This window comes from Rosa chinensis, chromosome 6, assembly GCF_002994745.2.
Source record: "Rosa chinensis cultivar Old Blush chromosome 6, RchiOBHm-V2, whole genome shotgun sequence".
NCBI classification, from domain to species: domain Eukaryota; kingdom Viridiplantae; phylum Streptophyta; class Magnoliopsida; order Rosales; family Rosaceae; genus Rosa; species Rosa chinensis.
Window position 1 is genome coordinate 65538877 of NC_037093.1, and position 14184 is coordinate 65553060.

The following is a 14184-nucleotide window of genomic DNA, read 5'->3' on the forward strand; positions in this document are numbered from 1 at the left end:
GGTCTTTATCAAGCTTTGTCATGCAAATCAAAGCGATCGATAGAGCAAATGGCGTTCTTCCTTCTCCGATCTCTCTAGGTCGCTCTACTTCTCCATTTTCTCTGAACCGCACTTCCTGTAAATTTTCTACAAGCCTGCAAACTGAGAAAAGGAAAATGGCGATGGTTGACCGTTGAATCCTCGTGTTAACGAACCCACACTTAAATATATTCCGTTGCCTTACGATGACCTTTTGAACCCTTAATGCGCCTGTAATTATAGCCACTGCAGAAGTTCTTGCTCTTAGTGGATGATGACCAAAATTACCATGACCAAAACCATATTTGTCAACCATGCGTTTCACTTCTGCCCTCCATTTTTTATGATCATGTGTCACAAAATGACTCTTTCTGTCTCAGGCCACCTACAAAGCAACCTAATCTGACTAATTGAACTTTGGCAATTCAAAAATTACCAACTGAGAAAAACGGAGCTGAAAATCACCATGTCAAACTGGAGATAAGAACATGCTAATTATCTGAATCAAAAGCCACGCATTTCATCACCAATCAATTCAATTGAAAGAGGCAATAGTCAAAGTCCTTGTCCTATATAAACACTATAAGCCCTTATCTTCTCTCATCACCTTCTCATCTTCCAGTTTATACATTTTACTTGGCGCATTGTTGAGTTGAAGGGCAACTATTACTGCTTTAAGATACGAAAATGGCTTTCATCAGTTACACTACACACGGCTTCATCCTCCTCCTAGCTGCTGCTTCTCTATTGGCAGTCAGCGACGCCAAAACCATTGTCGTTGGAGGGAGCGAAGGATGGCGTTTCGGCTTCAACTACACCGATTGGGTCTTCAAAAACAGCCCCTTTTACATAAATGACGAACTGGGTAAGTTCCATTTCAAAACACGTCACATGCATGCGTGTCATTTAGTTTTGCTTAGCATGTGTTTGTTAAAATGCTGCAGTGTTCAAGTATGATCCGCCAAGCGAGAACAACAGCGGCTACAGTGTCTACCTGCTGCCCAACCTATGGAGCTACATCCAATGCGACTTCAGCAAGGCCAAGATGTTGGCCGGTCCAAACCAAGGCGGCGGCGAGGGGTTCAAGGTTGAGCTGAACCAGTGGAGGCCTTACTACTTTGCCAGTGGTGATAAAGATGGCTACAATTGCAAGGAGGGGCTCATGAAGTTCTTCGCCGTGCCACTTCCTCATTGGAACAACTGATGATCCATATGCACAATTAACAAGAGCCTTTTTGGCATTTATATAAAATTATACACACATGCACTTACCACACACACATACCATATTGAATAATCAGTGTTTAATAATTCTGGAAGGATCTGAGAGAATAATGAAGACGGTGATCGATCTTCTTCTTCTTATGGCACTGTATACAAGTTATAGGGAATAAATTGAAATGTGCTTGTTTCTTCATTTACATATACTGATATACGTAATAAAAGAGGATTTTGTTTTAGTCTTAAAGTAAACATTACAATCTCCAAAATATAAGTAAACTAAAAACGCATTTGCTCATATAGTCATATGCTTCATAATGGAAACAGAATCCCAAATCCAAATATTCAAGTTTTGCAAAATAACATCTATGATCTATCGAGCCTCTGCACATATTGCTATTGGCTTTGCAGTCAATGCCTGGTTCAAAAATAGTACCAGAGTACTCCGTCTATGGCAAATGCATCCAATGGTCTTGTCTTTTCACTCTAGTGTACGTGGATGATATGTGATTCAATGTATTCCAGATACGTAATTGCTTGACAGTGGGGCCATATGTGTAGTCGATCTCGTACGTATGGTTTGAAATATTTGCCGATATTTCTGACATATCTGCCTATCATTTGCCCCAAAAATACGCTTCATCACACATCTCCAATATATCTGCCTATATTTCCTTAAAATCGATACTCAAAATGCTTGTAATGTCCGACACTTAAAACTCTGGTCGCAGGTGTTGCACAATACAATCTGAAAATCTAAGCGTTGCAAAATGGTTCTAAACAATGGGCCGGGCCTCTTCCCCTATTGATACATGGTTTTGGTTCTACACTTTGATAGTCATTATAAAGTTCACAAGCATGTTTATGTTGGATTTGGATCGTAGGCCTTCTCACGTTATGAAACCCCAGACAAGATGAGCGAGACAGTTCTTGGTTGTCATGCACGTAACTCACATTCATGGTTCCTTCCGATAAAGGCTCGTCACATTTAAAACATGCATGCACTATACATTAGCATATGCATGAATCCAATCACATCAACTGGGCAAATCCAAAAGGCATGCAAAAGTGTGTGTTTGTTTGTTTAAAGTAGGACACAAGTTTGAGTGCCAGTTCATTAGTTGCTTACTTCAAACCGCTCCGAAACAAGGTGCCGCTGTTCTTAACTTATTCGTTAATATCCTGCTTACTTTTCATCCGTATCTCTTCTTTTTCTCCCACTCAAAGAAAGCAACGTCCGGTACTCGACATGAGAGGCCAGTCATGGAATTTAAAGTACATGAACTTGTTTTTACTCAGATTACATGAAAGAAATGGTTCTTGATAGACCAGTGAATGTATATAATCAAATGATGTGTTGTTAGGATTCATACGTTAGAGCTCCTTATCAGGTGATTGGCGAGGTGACAATATATTGTTACGCTATTTAAGACAATTTATCAAAACTGTTATTTGATTATATTATTGGCAATTTTAAACCGGTCTTTGAGGAAACAAATGCATGTTCTGATGTTTTGGGAAGACATCAAGCGGGTGAAGCGAGTAAGATGTTAATAGTTAAACTTGTAGATAAAGAGTTTGCGTTAACCATTGACACTTAAACCAGTCTTCATTGACACTCCATAGATCTTCTAGTGCGTTAACCATCAAGTTTCCATATAGCCTATGGGCTAGTTTGCGCCTTTTTGGCTTAGAATTTCAAATTCAAACTAAATAACCTTCCTTCAAAACTTTTGCCTGTATAAGTGTGTGAATATGTGTAGGAGCCATATACGTATAAATAATTAAAAGTCTTTTTTCTAAAAGTGTTTTTAATATTTGAAATATTGAAATTTCTAAATTTAGAATTGTACGTTCATTTAGCTCATTTTAGAGCACATCACAAACTGTAATTAATCTAGCTGTTTTGGATTCTGAAATTTTATAACGTTTTAGAATAATCTTCGATCCTTTTTGGACCACTATACTATAAAATGAACACATAACAAAGCAATTCATCATACAAATCTCATACCTTTCCTAAACTTAATTGTTTTTATATTCAGATGCAATGCCACATTATCCATTCTTATCCAAACAATTGTACCGTGATTCAGTGGAGACGCATGTGTACTAATATTCACATCTCGGTCAGGCCATAAGCTGGGCTCCATACTCCAAAGTTTCAGAAACTACCAAAAAAATGTTAATTATAGAGGCAAAGGCACCATTTTTTTTTTTAATAACAATTTGTGCATACCATTCAAACCAATTCGTTAGTCACTTGTTTTCACACAGTCACACCTGATAGAACTAAGAAAAGGCAAAAGCAAAACCATGCATTGCAATTTGCAGAATGAGAACACGGCACTGTAAAACCTCCTTATATATATTTTGCAAAGTTCGGAAAGCAGGTACTTTAAAAGTAATTAATTAAACACTTAACATCCTCCCCCTTTTGTCTTTTCGAATCTCATCGAATTCCATAATATATATTCATGCGTTGCTAGCTTACAACCTGTAAATTCATACCAGTTTCATAATTGAAGAAGCTAGTAGAGTTCATTTGATTTGAACCCATTTTGAATTAAACCCACCACGTACATATTAACAAAAAAAAAGAAAACTAATTCAACCCAGGAAGAGACAATGACCAATATATATAAAGAAGAAGAGTATCATCAATGAAGCCCAGAAGTTTCTGAAAATGACGAGCTGACGTAATCCCTAACTTCCCTGGCAATCACACCCCTCATCACATCCCAAAACCCCGCCGGAGGAAAACTCTCGCTGCTGCTCCGGTGATGGTGGTGTTGTTCCGACGACGACACCACAGAGCCACCGATCCCCGGCGTGGCCAGAGTCAACTCGGTCAACGGGTCATCCAGATCCATGGACCCATTACGCCCGGAGGCAGCTGAAGCACTACTAGTAGTAGTATTACCCATCATCATCACCTCAATCGCTGCATTGCCAATATTACCCTCGCCCTGATGATCCAGTTCTTGGTGGTCTTGTGGTTCTCTTACCCTTCTCTTCAGGGTCGAGTTCCAGTGGTTCTTGACCGCATTGTCGGTCCGGCCCGGGAGCAACCGGGCAATGGTGGCCCACCGGTTGCCGTAGCGGGCGTGCGCGGCGAGGATGGTTTCGTCTTCGGCTTGGGAAAAGGGACGGTGCTGGACACTGGGGCTGAGCTGGTTGCACCACCTAAGCCTGCAGGACTTGCCCGAGCGACCCTTAATGTAGCGGCTAATCAAAGACCAATTTCTGGGGCCGTAGCGCTCGACGAGGCGGGTGAGAACCCGGTCCTCCTCGGCGCTCCACGGGCCCTTGATTCTGTAGGCCTTGTTGGGATTTCTGGGCTGCGAGGACTCCGAGGAAGAAGAGTCGGAGGTAGAAGTAGAAGAAGAGCACATATTCATGGCAATATTTGCATCCATTGTTAGCGACTGAGAGTTTTAGAGGCTTTGAGGCTTTGAGTAAGAGAGAATATGAGGAAAAGGGAAGGTTTGGGTGTTTATATATGAGAGAGAGAGAGAGAGAGAGAGAGAGAGGTGCATGAACTAGAAGGAAGAAGGAGCTATCCAGTTGGGGTGTCCAATCAATGGGTCTGAGGGTTATATTGGGGAGGGAGAGGGAGAGGAGGGGGGCTAGGTTAGGTGCTTCCAGGAAACTGGCTTTTGTAAAGTGGGTGGGGGGACTAACTGGAACCGACTGCGTAGATGCGCACCCCGTTACTCATTTTCTTTCATTTTTCTGCGCGCAGATTTGTCTCAGCTTGATTGTGCTTTGTCTCCGGTTGCTGGTTTTGCAATTTTACTCTTCTGTCCCTTCCATGATTTATTGAGACCCTCATTGGTTGATCATCGAATATATCGTTGAAATTATTATTTGGTTTTTGAAGATGATTATCCAAAGAGAATCTGAGAAAGATAGTGGGAATTAAAAAAGAGTCAATTGTTAAAAAATTATTTTTTTTTGGTTGGATGTTCTGAAAGCGGAAGTATTTGAGGAATTGGAATTGCACAATAATGCATATCTACTGAGAATGTAACATGTCTGCAGATGGTTTAGCACAATTTGAACATATTTTGAATTTGGGACAACACTTTTTAGAGAAACCGCTTGATTGTATCAATGGAAGACTCAAAAAAGATAAAGAGGGTCAACTGAGACTGAGAATTGTTCTTACTTAATTAGTGTTTCGGTTTTTGAGCCCTCCTTATAAAAAAAAAAAGGCAAGTATTTGAGATATAGTAGATATTTATATTTCTATAAATTTATACAATCTTTACTTGAACTCGTTACTATATGTAAGGTTATAATTTATTTGAAAACTCGTTCAAATCCACAATGAAACCTATATCAATTTGATGGATGATTGTTGTCTACAATACAAAATATATATGTGTGTCCAAATTTATACTAAATTCTTTATTGATGTCATTATTCTTCTTAAATTTTTTATGTTGAATGTAATATTATGTTGATATTCTAGAATCAAGTCACAATAATCATGTGTGCGCATTACTTTCATATGTGTGCACATTACTTTCATTAGAATTGTCTTTTTTGAGGTCATTATCTATATTTAAGGCATGATCCCATTTATATTTACCACATCGGGTGGATAGCAAACTCCTAGCCCAATGAATTCATTATGAAAACAAAAATGGAAATAAAGTTAAAATTGAATAGATACCACATTTGGTTGTCTTGTGTAGATACATTATTAACCAGTTATTTTCTAATGATGAATCATGATCAGTTGATCACAAACCCACATTTATTTGAGCATTATAGCCAATTCATAACTAGAATTGTATAGGGCAAATGTGCAATTCAGTTATGTACTCTCGCGAGATGATGAGAGCAAATTAAACGAGAAATTGAAATCAGAAATAAGACAGACGTATATGGAGGGGTAAAAAAGAGAAAGCAACCGGGAAATCCCAAGGCCGCAGAAAAACAAGTAATAAAATCATTCTCGTACTAGGGACAAGAGAGAGAGAGAGTGGTACTAGGGTAGTACCAGTTGTATTGGTATTGTTTAATTGTTAAAGGAGGCTAGGAGAGAGAGTGCGTTTAACACATGACAGGAAAGCCAGAGCTGTTAAACACAACAGAAACGTTTTAAAACGGAAAGTGGGGACCATACTGCCTTTTTTTGACTAACAGCTGTGAAAGTCATCTCTATCTTTTTCTCGGAGGAGTCCAGAGTCGTAGAAATCAACGGCTTCGGATGATGTGATGAGATCAATATGAAAAAAGCAGACCCTGGTAAAAAAAGGTTGAAATATTAATTAATAAATAAAGCAGCGTTTTTGGATGACTTCAACGTCTTCCACGTAGGAAGGCCCCACTCCCAGCCTGTAAGAATCTCACGTGATTCCATGTTGAATCCGTTTGACTTTTTCGCTTCATCCACCTTTCCCCCTACAGAGCGTCACTCTCACTTTTAAATAAGGAATTGTTTTAGTTTTTTTTTTTTTTTTTTTCCCCTTTCTCTTTTGAGTATTTTAGTTAAAAACGAAAAATAACAGGTGCCGAATAAGAAAAATAAGGTTTATAAACAGAAGTTTATAACTCGAAGTTCTAGATTATCTTTTTTCCGCAATGGAATTGGAAGAAAATGTCCAAACCGTTTTATTAAAGTTGGCACAAGTAGAAAGCTGTCTACTAACTCTAAGGAAATCCTATCAAGTTTTAATTAATTAGGGAAACCCCTAAACCACACATCAAAACCATTATAATGTGAGCAAGTAGTACAGGTAGATGATATCTTTGAATTATTTAAAAGCATGGATTGTGTCTTTGTTTTATAAGATGGACTGATAGAGTGATAGAGCAACCAGGCACGGGGGAATAGAAACTGAGCAGCGCGCACTTAGAAGCTCGCGTAAGTGAGCTCACACAATCTGAACAGAAACCCTAATGATGGTCGAATCCTAGCCGCCCACGTGGCCTTTTTTGAACTTTTGGAGCCATTAGAGAAGGACGTGTGGCGCAACTTTTAGCCAGAAGCAGTTGGGCAGTTGATTCTACAGCTGGCACCAAATCCCACACTCACCGACTCTGACATTTCAAATTCACTGTCTGAAATTTTTACCCCAGAAAGAGAAATTTACCGTCTTTAAGAAAAACAAGAAAGGTAATAATGGCGTGTGACAGGTTCTAGTTTTCGCAGGTGGGTCCGGAAGCGTGGGGGACTGTTTCTGATTCGGATCGGAAAGATTTTTGGGCCAAGTTGGGTGTTGTTACAATCAGTGGGACCCACGGTGTTCCCTTCCAACCCAATTGCCGGTTGGGTTGGTCCCTCTTAATATTTACTACTATAAAGAGCCCAATAACGTGTGAAGACTGTTGCCCTGTCAGTCCCTTCCTCTCTGGTCAACCATTTTTGGTTATTGGTTGGTGCTCTTGTTCGTATTCTCCTTGTCTTCTTCTTCTTCTTCTTCTTCTTCTATCCGCCTATTTATATGATTTAGGTTTCGTGTGATTGCTCATCTTGTTAACAATTTGAAGCTCATGATTAAGTACCTTTTTTTTATTTCACATGCAGTATCGATAAATAAACGTGTATTACAACGATTGTTGACATAGATACAAAAACATAGCCTTATAGTAGTTATAAATTAATCTCTATATTACATATGCGGAGCTTCTTCCACCCACCCAGGTGGGTGCTCACCCAGGGTGCTTAACAGCGCGTGTATACACGCTCTGTTAGGATTTGTGTTTCCGTTATCGTTTGGACGTTTGGTGAGGAACACCAAAAACTGTCGACCTCAGTAAAATCATATTTACATGAATCAAATGGTCTGCACGTGCTATACAACTGAAAAAATGGGAGAAATCCCAAATCCAATGTATCTGGTCTCATACACAGGAGGAGAGATCCGCAAGTGGTGTCAAATAAGGGATCTGATGTCAATGTTTCAATCGTCGGCGAAAGATTATATCCGAGTCCATGCTGAGTTCCCGTCGCCGGAAATCTGAAGAGGACGATTGAAGCCCAAATGACTTGAAACCAAATTGGGGCATAGCAGACGTCTTCGTCATCGACTAAGCACCAATCTGAATGTCGGTGTAGTACCTTCGAGAATCCCAAGAAGCCCTCCACAGCCCGCGTTGTTACTACTGTGTATAGGATGCGATCTTGGTGGTGATTTCTCCGGGCTTCGATGTCAGCGACGGGAAAATCCATACAAGTTGAATGTTAGGTTGGTTGATATCTAGTATAACATCGAATATTGTGATTGAATTCTCAAATTGGATTATCCGCACTTCCTCCTTCGATTTCCATACTCCCAACACACCGCTGCTGCGTCGTCGTTCTCCGATCATTACATCTTCTGCTACGTCTCGATCCTCCACCGCCACGAACTCTTTTTTCGAGATCCAATTCGAATACCGGAATCAAAAGCCAAACAACAATAATCCAATTCGAATACCCGAATCAAGGTCATTCTAGCGTCACTTTTCTCTAAGATCAATGTTCAATAGATCGATCATCTTCTGCATTCTTTAGCATCCATGGGGTTGAGGCTTGAGGCACAGAAGAGAACTGGTAGTTGGGTACCCATTTAGCGGGTGGGAAAGACTGGGTATGGGTTAGTGTGGGTAATGCCAGATTGCCAACCTTATTGAAGATTGAAGATCTGGGATAGATACCCAGAACATGAAGATGAAATTTGCGTCAAAAAAAAATCTTCTTTTGTAATCATAAACTTCAAAAAAAAAAACGAAAAACTAAAAATAAGTTATATGGGTGTGGGTACCCCTCGGACGTACATATTTTTATTTTTTATAAACTGTTTTGTGATAGTTTATTGTAATTAACTATACATAGAGAATGCAAATTTGTCTGCCATTATTCTAAATAAATCACAATGACATAAAATTAAAATGGCAAAAAAAAGGTTGAAAAAAAATTGTGAAATTAAGTTCTCTAAGATGACAGTGAACAACTATATGAATTATTTTTTTAAATTTATTTTCAAACTTCTGAAATTCACAATAAAGAGATTTGACGCTTGAAAAATTTCACGAAATTTAGTCGCAACGCATATTTAATTATCGAATTCTCAAATTGGACATTCACATTTAATAAATTTCCAACAAATATGTCACAAGCTCACTTTTCTATATTTTTTAATCAATTTTTATAATTTTAAGTTTCATAAATTCATAATAAATATTTTATGTGTTTCCAAAAATTCCAATGAGCTCATCACACAATTTATTTTCAAACTTTTAAATTTGAGATTTCTCCTCAATAAAAATTTTGAAAAATTTAAGATGACACTATTAGGTTTGGAACCGATGTTAGTTTTGTAACTATTATGTTGATTAATGCTATATCCACCAACAACCATGCCATTCATTTCACATGACGTATGTAACTACTCGGTGGATACATCTAAAGAGTCGAAAACAAACTTTATCAACTGATTTGGTTATTAGAAAATAATATCAATACGCCTAGTAGTGTTGTATATATAAGTTGTTCATTACATATAGGAATATGACTTTCAAAAGCGATTGCATGGTGAAAACTTAATTTGGAGAAGCCGACCATTGGATGAGTGGATTACATTTTTTTGATTCCCAATTTTGATTATATGGATTGCACAAAATCCTTATATGCATACTAATGTGATCTAACTTGTTTAGTAGTTATATCGAGAAGTAAACCTTCTATGATCAACAAGGTGGACTGGTGGAGTAAATAGAAATGATCAAAATCGACCGTTGGATGTTACCATGATAAGAAGAAATGGTTATGGTCAAAATTTCAACCATTTTCTTCATTGTTTGGGTCTCGATCTACTAGGTCAACTGTAAACCCTAAATACTACATAAAATTAATATGCTCATAACCAGTCATTTGCAGTTTCTTTTTTCGATCTGTCAGCTCTCACACTCTCGTGGGTATAAGATATATCAACCAATGTAAAACTTGTGGGGAAGTTTATCTCTTCGTGGTATAGCTCCCCTTAGGGATGTATAAATGTATAAAGAGTTGATTGCTTTGTTTGATATCGAAATGACGGTGGATCGGGTTAAATTTTTTTCTCAGTACTTTTTGATACGCTATAAATAGATAGGTAATGTCACAATTATCGATTCCTAGTTTTAATTTTTTGAATTGCACAAAATCCTTATATGACTTCTAATGTGGTCTAACTTGTTTATTATGTGTATAAAAATATAAACCTTTCACAAGCAACAAGGTGGAGGAAATAGAATTTATAAAAATCTACCGTCAGATTTTATCATGATAAGAAGAAATGGATACAGTCAAAATTTCAGCTATTTTCGTAATCGTTTGGGTCTCGATCTAGTAGGTCAACGAAATACCACATAAAACTAATATGCTTATAACCGGTCATCCGCAATTTTTTTTTTTTCAATCTACCAGCTCTCACACTCTCGTGGGCATGAAATATATCAACCAATATAAAACTTTCGAGAGATTTATCTTCTCGTGGTATACTTCCCCTTAGGGAAGTGTAAGTGTGTAAAGAGTTGACTGCTTTGTTTGATGTCAAAATGACAGTGGATCGGGTTACTTTTTTTACATAGTACCTATTGATATGCTATAAATAGATGGGTAATGTCACATTTATCGATTTTCAAGTTTAGATTTTTTGGATCGCACAAAATCCTTATATATGCCTACTAATGTGGTCCAACATGTTTATTATGTGTATAAAAATATGAACCTTTCACAAGCAACAAGGTGGAGGAAATTAAATTTATTAAAATCGACCGTCAGATTTTATCATGATAAGAAGAAATGGGTATCGTCAAAATTTCAGCTATTTTTGTTATCGTTTGGATCTCGATTTACTAGGTCTACCCTAAACCATAAATACCACATAAAACTAATATGCCCATAACCGGTCATTCACAATTTTTTTTTTGTTATCTATCAGCTCCCACACTCTTCTGGGTATGAGCTATATCAATCAATGTAAAAATTTTGGAAAGTTTATCTCCTTGTGGTATTGTTTCCCTTAGGGAAGTATAAGTGTTTAAAGGGTTGATGGTTTTGTTTGATGCCGAAATAAAGGCGGATCGGGTTAATTTTGTACACAGGACCTACTAATACATTATAAATAGATGGATAATGTCAAATTTATTAATTTCATTTTTTTAGAATGAAATTGAAAATCGATAAATTTAACAAAAAATTTATTACTACTAGGAAAAATTTAAGGTGGAATACATGAGTAAGGTAATATCAAATATTACTACTAATGTAATGTCAAATAATGGGTACATATCACTACTCGAAAAAAAATTAAGGAATTAAAGAGGAATTATTAGAAATTGAGTATATGGTCTCGGTGATTGTTTAGAGATCTCGGAAATATTTTCTACATTTTTCTTGATGTAAAATCTCCATTTTATAGGTTCGATAATAAAAGACGCGACGTGATGAATCCGTGAGAATTTTCTGAAATTTTTTTGGAACTTGAGCTATTTATTACAATTTTCTAAAATTATATAAAAATATTTAAAGAAAAGAAAATTAACACGGTGCAATCTGAGCCGTCTATAAACTCATCGCTTGAACTGAGCCGTTGACCAACATATAATTATTGGCTGTATATTCCCAATTCAGATCGAAGAGCCGAGAAGCATCGAGTCTGTCGACCCGTTTTCTTGACCCGCGAAGCAACAACTGTATCTCCCAGGTTAGGCCATGTTGCGGCGGGGAACCAGTCCCTTCCGACCTGCCTCTTGATCGCCGATGTCTCTATGGTCTTTAGTTTGTCCATCGATCGAGTTTGGAGGGAGAATCGAAGGCTGAAAGCTTCGGCAACTCCGGCGGTTCTTCGATTCAGTTTTCCGGCGACTCAGTCACCATTGGCGGTGTTCTTTTGTTCTGGTAACGGCCACGTTTTCCTCTTTTTTCCTTACATTTCATAGATACAGCTAACGAAATGAAGTAGTAAAGCCCATCAGCTAATTATTTCACTCTAAACTTTTATTTCCTCTCGCTTTGTCTCTGTTCCCCCTCTCTGCAGCTCTTCTCATTCTCAGACCCAAACTCGACGACAAAAGATAATCAATTCCACCTTGGGATTATGAATGAAAAAGGAGGTTGAAAAACTATAACTTCCAGGTCAATCTCATCTAATTAGGTGCAGACAAATTCGAAACAGTTGAATCTAATGATTGAAAGTTTGAAACGTTAAATTGCTTGGCTGCACAAGAAATTTTTGGTTAGGTTGCGGCAATGGTGATTATATGTTGACTTCCCTATCAATTAACACGATCGAAATTTAGTTCCTAAACCCATATATTCTAAATCAAACACGATTTGTTTCTTGTTTGGCTGCTTCTTGATTCCGGCGATGAGGCAGTGTAGTCGACGCACGCCCTCGACGATGAAGGCCTTGCGGCCGGCGTAGCGCTGTGGAGGAGGATCACCGCATTGGTTGGCCTCAGACACTTCACCATGCAGGCAGCCTCTCTCCTGGGTTCTTTCGAAGCTCTCGCTGCTCGCTGCTCGCGCTTGGATTCACCCAAAACTTCGTGACCTCTTCGTAAACAAGGAAGAAGAAACAGAGACACGATTTAATCGTGTGTGTTTCATTTACCCATTCATTGATTTTTTACCGCATTGAAGAGTTTTTTGGTCAACAGTTCGAACCGTGATCATATCTCCGTCTATTAACTAACGACTGATCCAATGGCCTACATTGGCTAGTCGCGTAAGGAGGCCAGATCTCTTGACAGCACATGGGGTGACCACCCACCTGGGTGGGTGGAAGAATTTTCGTTACATATGATTGTGAATTGATATTTAGTTTCGATTTCATCTCCTTCACTAAACAATTTTCATGCCGACAAGTAATTTTATTTTAAAAAAATTATACTCGATAGTAATATATTTTTCTTATGTCAAAGCATCATTATCGTCTAAATCCCATCTAAGCTATAAACAAATGGTTTCATTCTCAACAGTGTCTCTATTATGCCAACCTGGAGTGTCTGCACACTCCATCTAGCCTCAACAATTCAAGTTGGTACCTACTTTTCTATTTTCCTTTCTATAATATTCTGATGCCCTCAACATTTTATTTTCAACCATTTCCCTTGTTTTAATTTCTCTTTAAACTGTTTCTTGTGCTGTGGGGAGTCCAAAGAGGCATAGGTATATATATTTCTCTCCCAGCTCCACTCACAAAAAGAAAATAAAGTCCTACCTATTGGAGAGGAAAGATATCACATTAGAAAAAGTGACAAATAAAATATAACTTATAAGTTGGTGGATCACACCCAATTGTACCGAAGCCTTTTGTAATTAAAACTCAACACCTAACAGGTGGTTAAGTTGGGACAGTATCGGTACAATGGTGTCGCTGTTTAACATGGTATCAGAGCGGGTCTCTCTCTAATTGCGTCTCCAATTGTCATTTGCCCGAATTTGGGTTCCTTATTTTGCCATCGGAATATTCTGATTGGATTGTTTGGCCCCGTTCACATGATCACCTACTGACCAAATGATATTTGGTCAGTCACCGTTCGATTGAGATCAGACGGTTGACAGCTCTCATCTCAGATTTCATCACTTAGCTGTCAACCGTCCGATGTCAATCGAACGGTGACTGACCAAATAATATTTGGTCAGCATGTGACCAGGTGATCATGACTGTGGATTGTTACCAAGTGTCCAATGTGGGTCTTGGATTGTTATATTGGCCAAGTCTCTGATATGAGACTTGTGTCCCAATTTTCAATGTGAGAATTGGATTGTTAATTAATTTCACTTGCAGACCTAGTACCAAGGATGCACGTAAGGGGGCGTGTTGGAGAGGAAATATCTCACATTGGAAAAAGTGACAAATAAAATATAACTTTGGGTGGATCACACCCAATTGTACCGAGGCATTTTGTAATTAAAACCCAATACCTAACAGGTGGTTAAGTTGGATTTTCAATGTGAGA

At 38.2% G+C, this 14184-nt stretch overlaps 2 protein-coding genes across 2 annotated transcripts; one reads left to right on the forward strand and one right to left on the reverse strand.

The window, feature by feature from the left end:
* The first annotated feature begins 608 nt into the window (after nt 1-608).
* Nucleotides 609-1443, forward strand: LOC112173811. The gene is made up of 2 exons (XM_024311493.2): nt 609-883; nt 963-1443. The coding sequence occupies exons 1-2, from the start codon at nt 706-708 to the stop codon at nt 1220-1222; spliced, it is 438 nt and encodes a 145-aa protein (XP_024167261.1). The 5' UTR covers nt 609-705; the 3' UTR covers nt 1223-1443.
* Nucleotides 1444-3589: 2146 nt separating this feature from the next.
* LOC112169043 (transcription factor MYB44) lies at nt 3590-4881 on the reverse strand. Its single transcript, XM_024305981.2, has one exon. The coding sequence runs from the start codon at nt 4656-4658 to the stop codon at nt 3900-3902; it is 759 nt and encodes a 252-aa protein (XP_024161749.1). The 5' UTR covers nt 4659-4881; the 3' UTR covers nt 3590-3899.
* Between the last annotated feature and the right edge of the window lie 9303 nt (nt 4882-14184).

Bases quoted from the DNA above. Each gene is read 5' to 3' on its own strand.
- LOC112173811 (XM_024311493.2), top strand. From the start codon at position 706: ATGGCTTTCATCAGTTACACTACACACGGCTTCATCCTCCTCCTAGCT. The intron at 884-962 runs GTAAGTTCCATT...AAAATGCTGCAG, and splicing joins TTACATAAATGACGAACTGG to TGTTCAAGTATGATCCGCCA.
- LOC112169043 (XM_024305981.2), bottom strand. From the start codon at position 4,658: ATGGATGCAAATATTGCCATGAATATGTGCTCTTCTTCTACTTCTACC.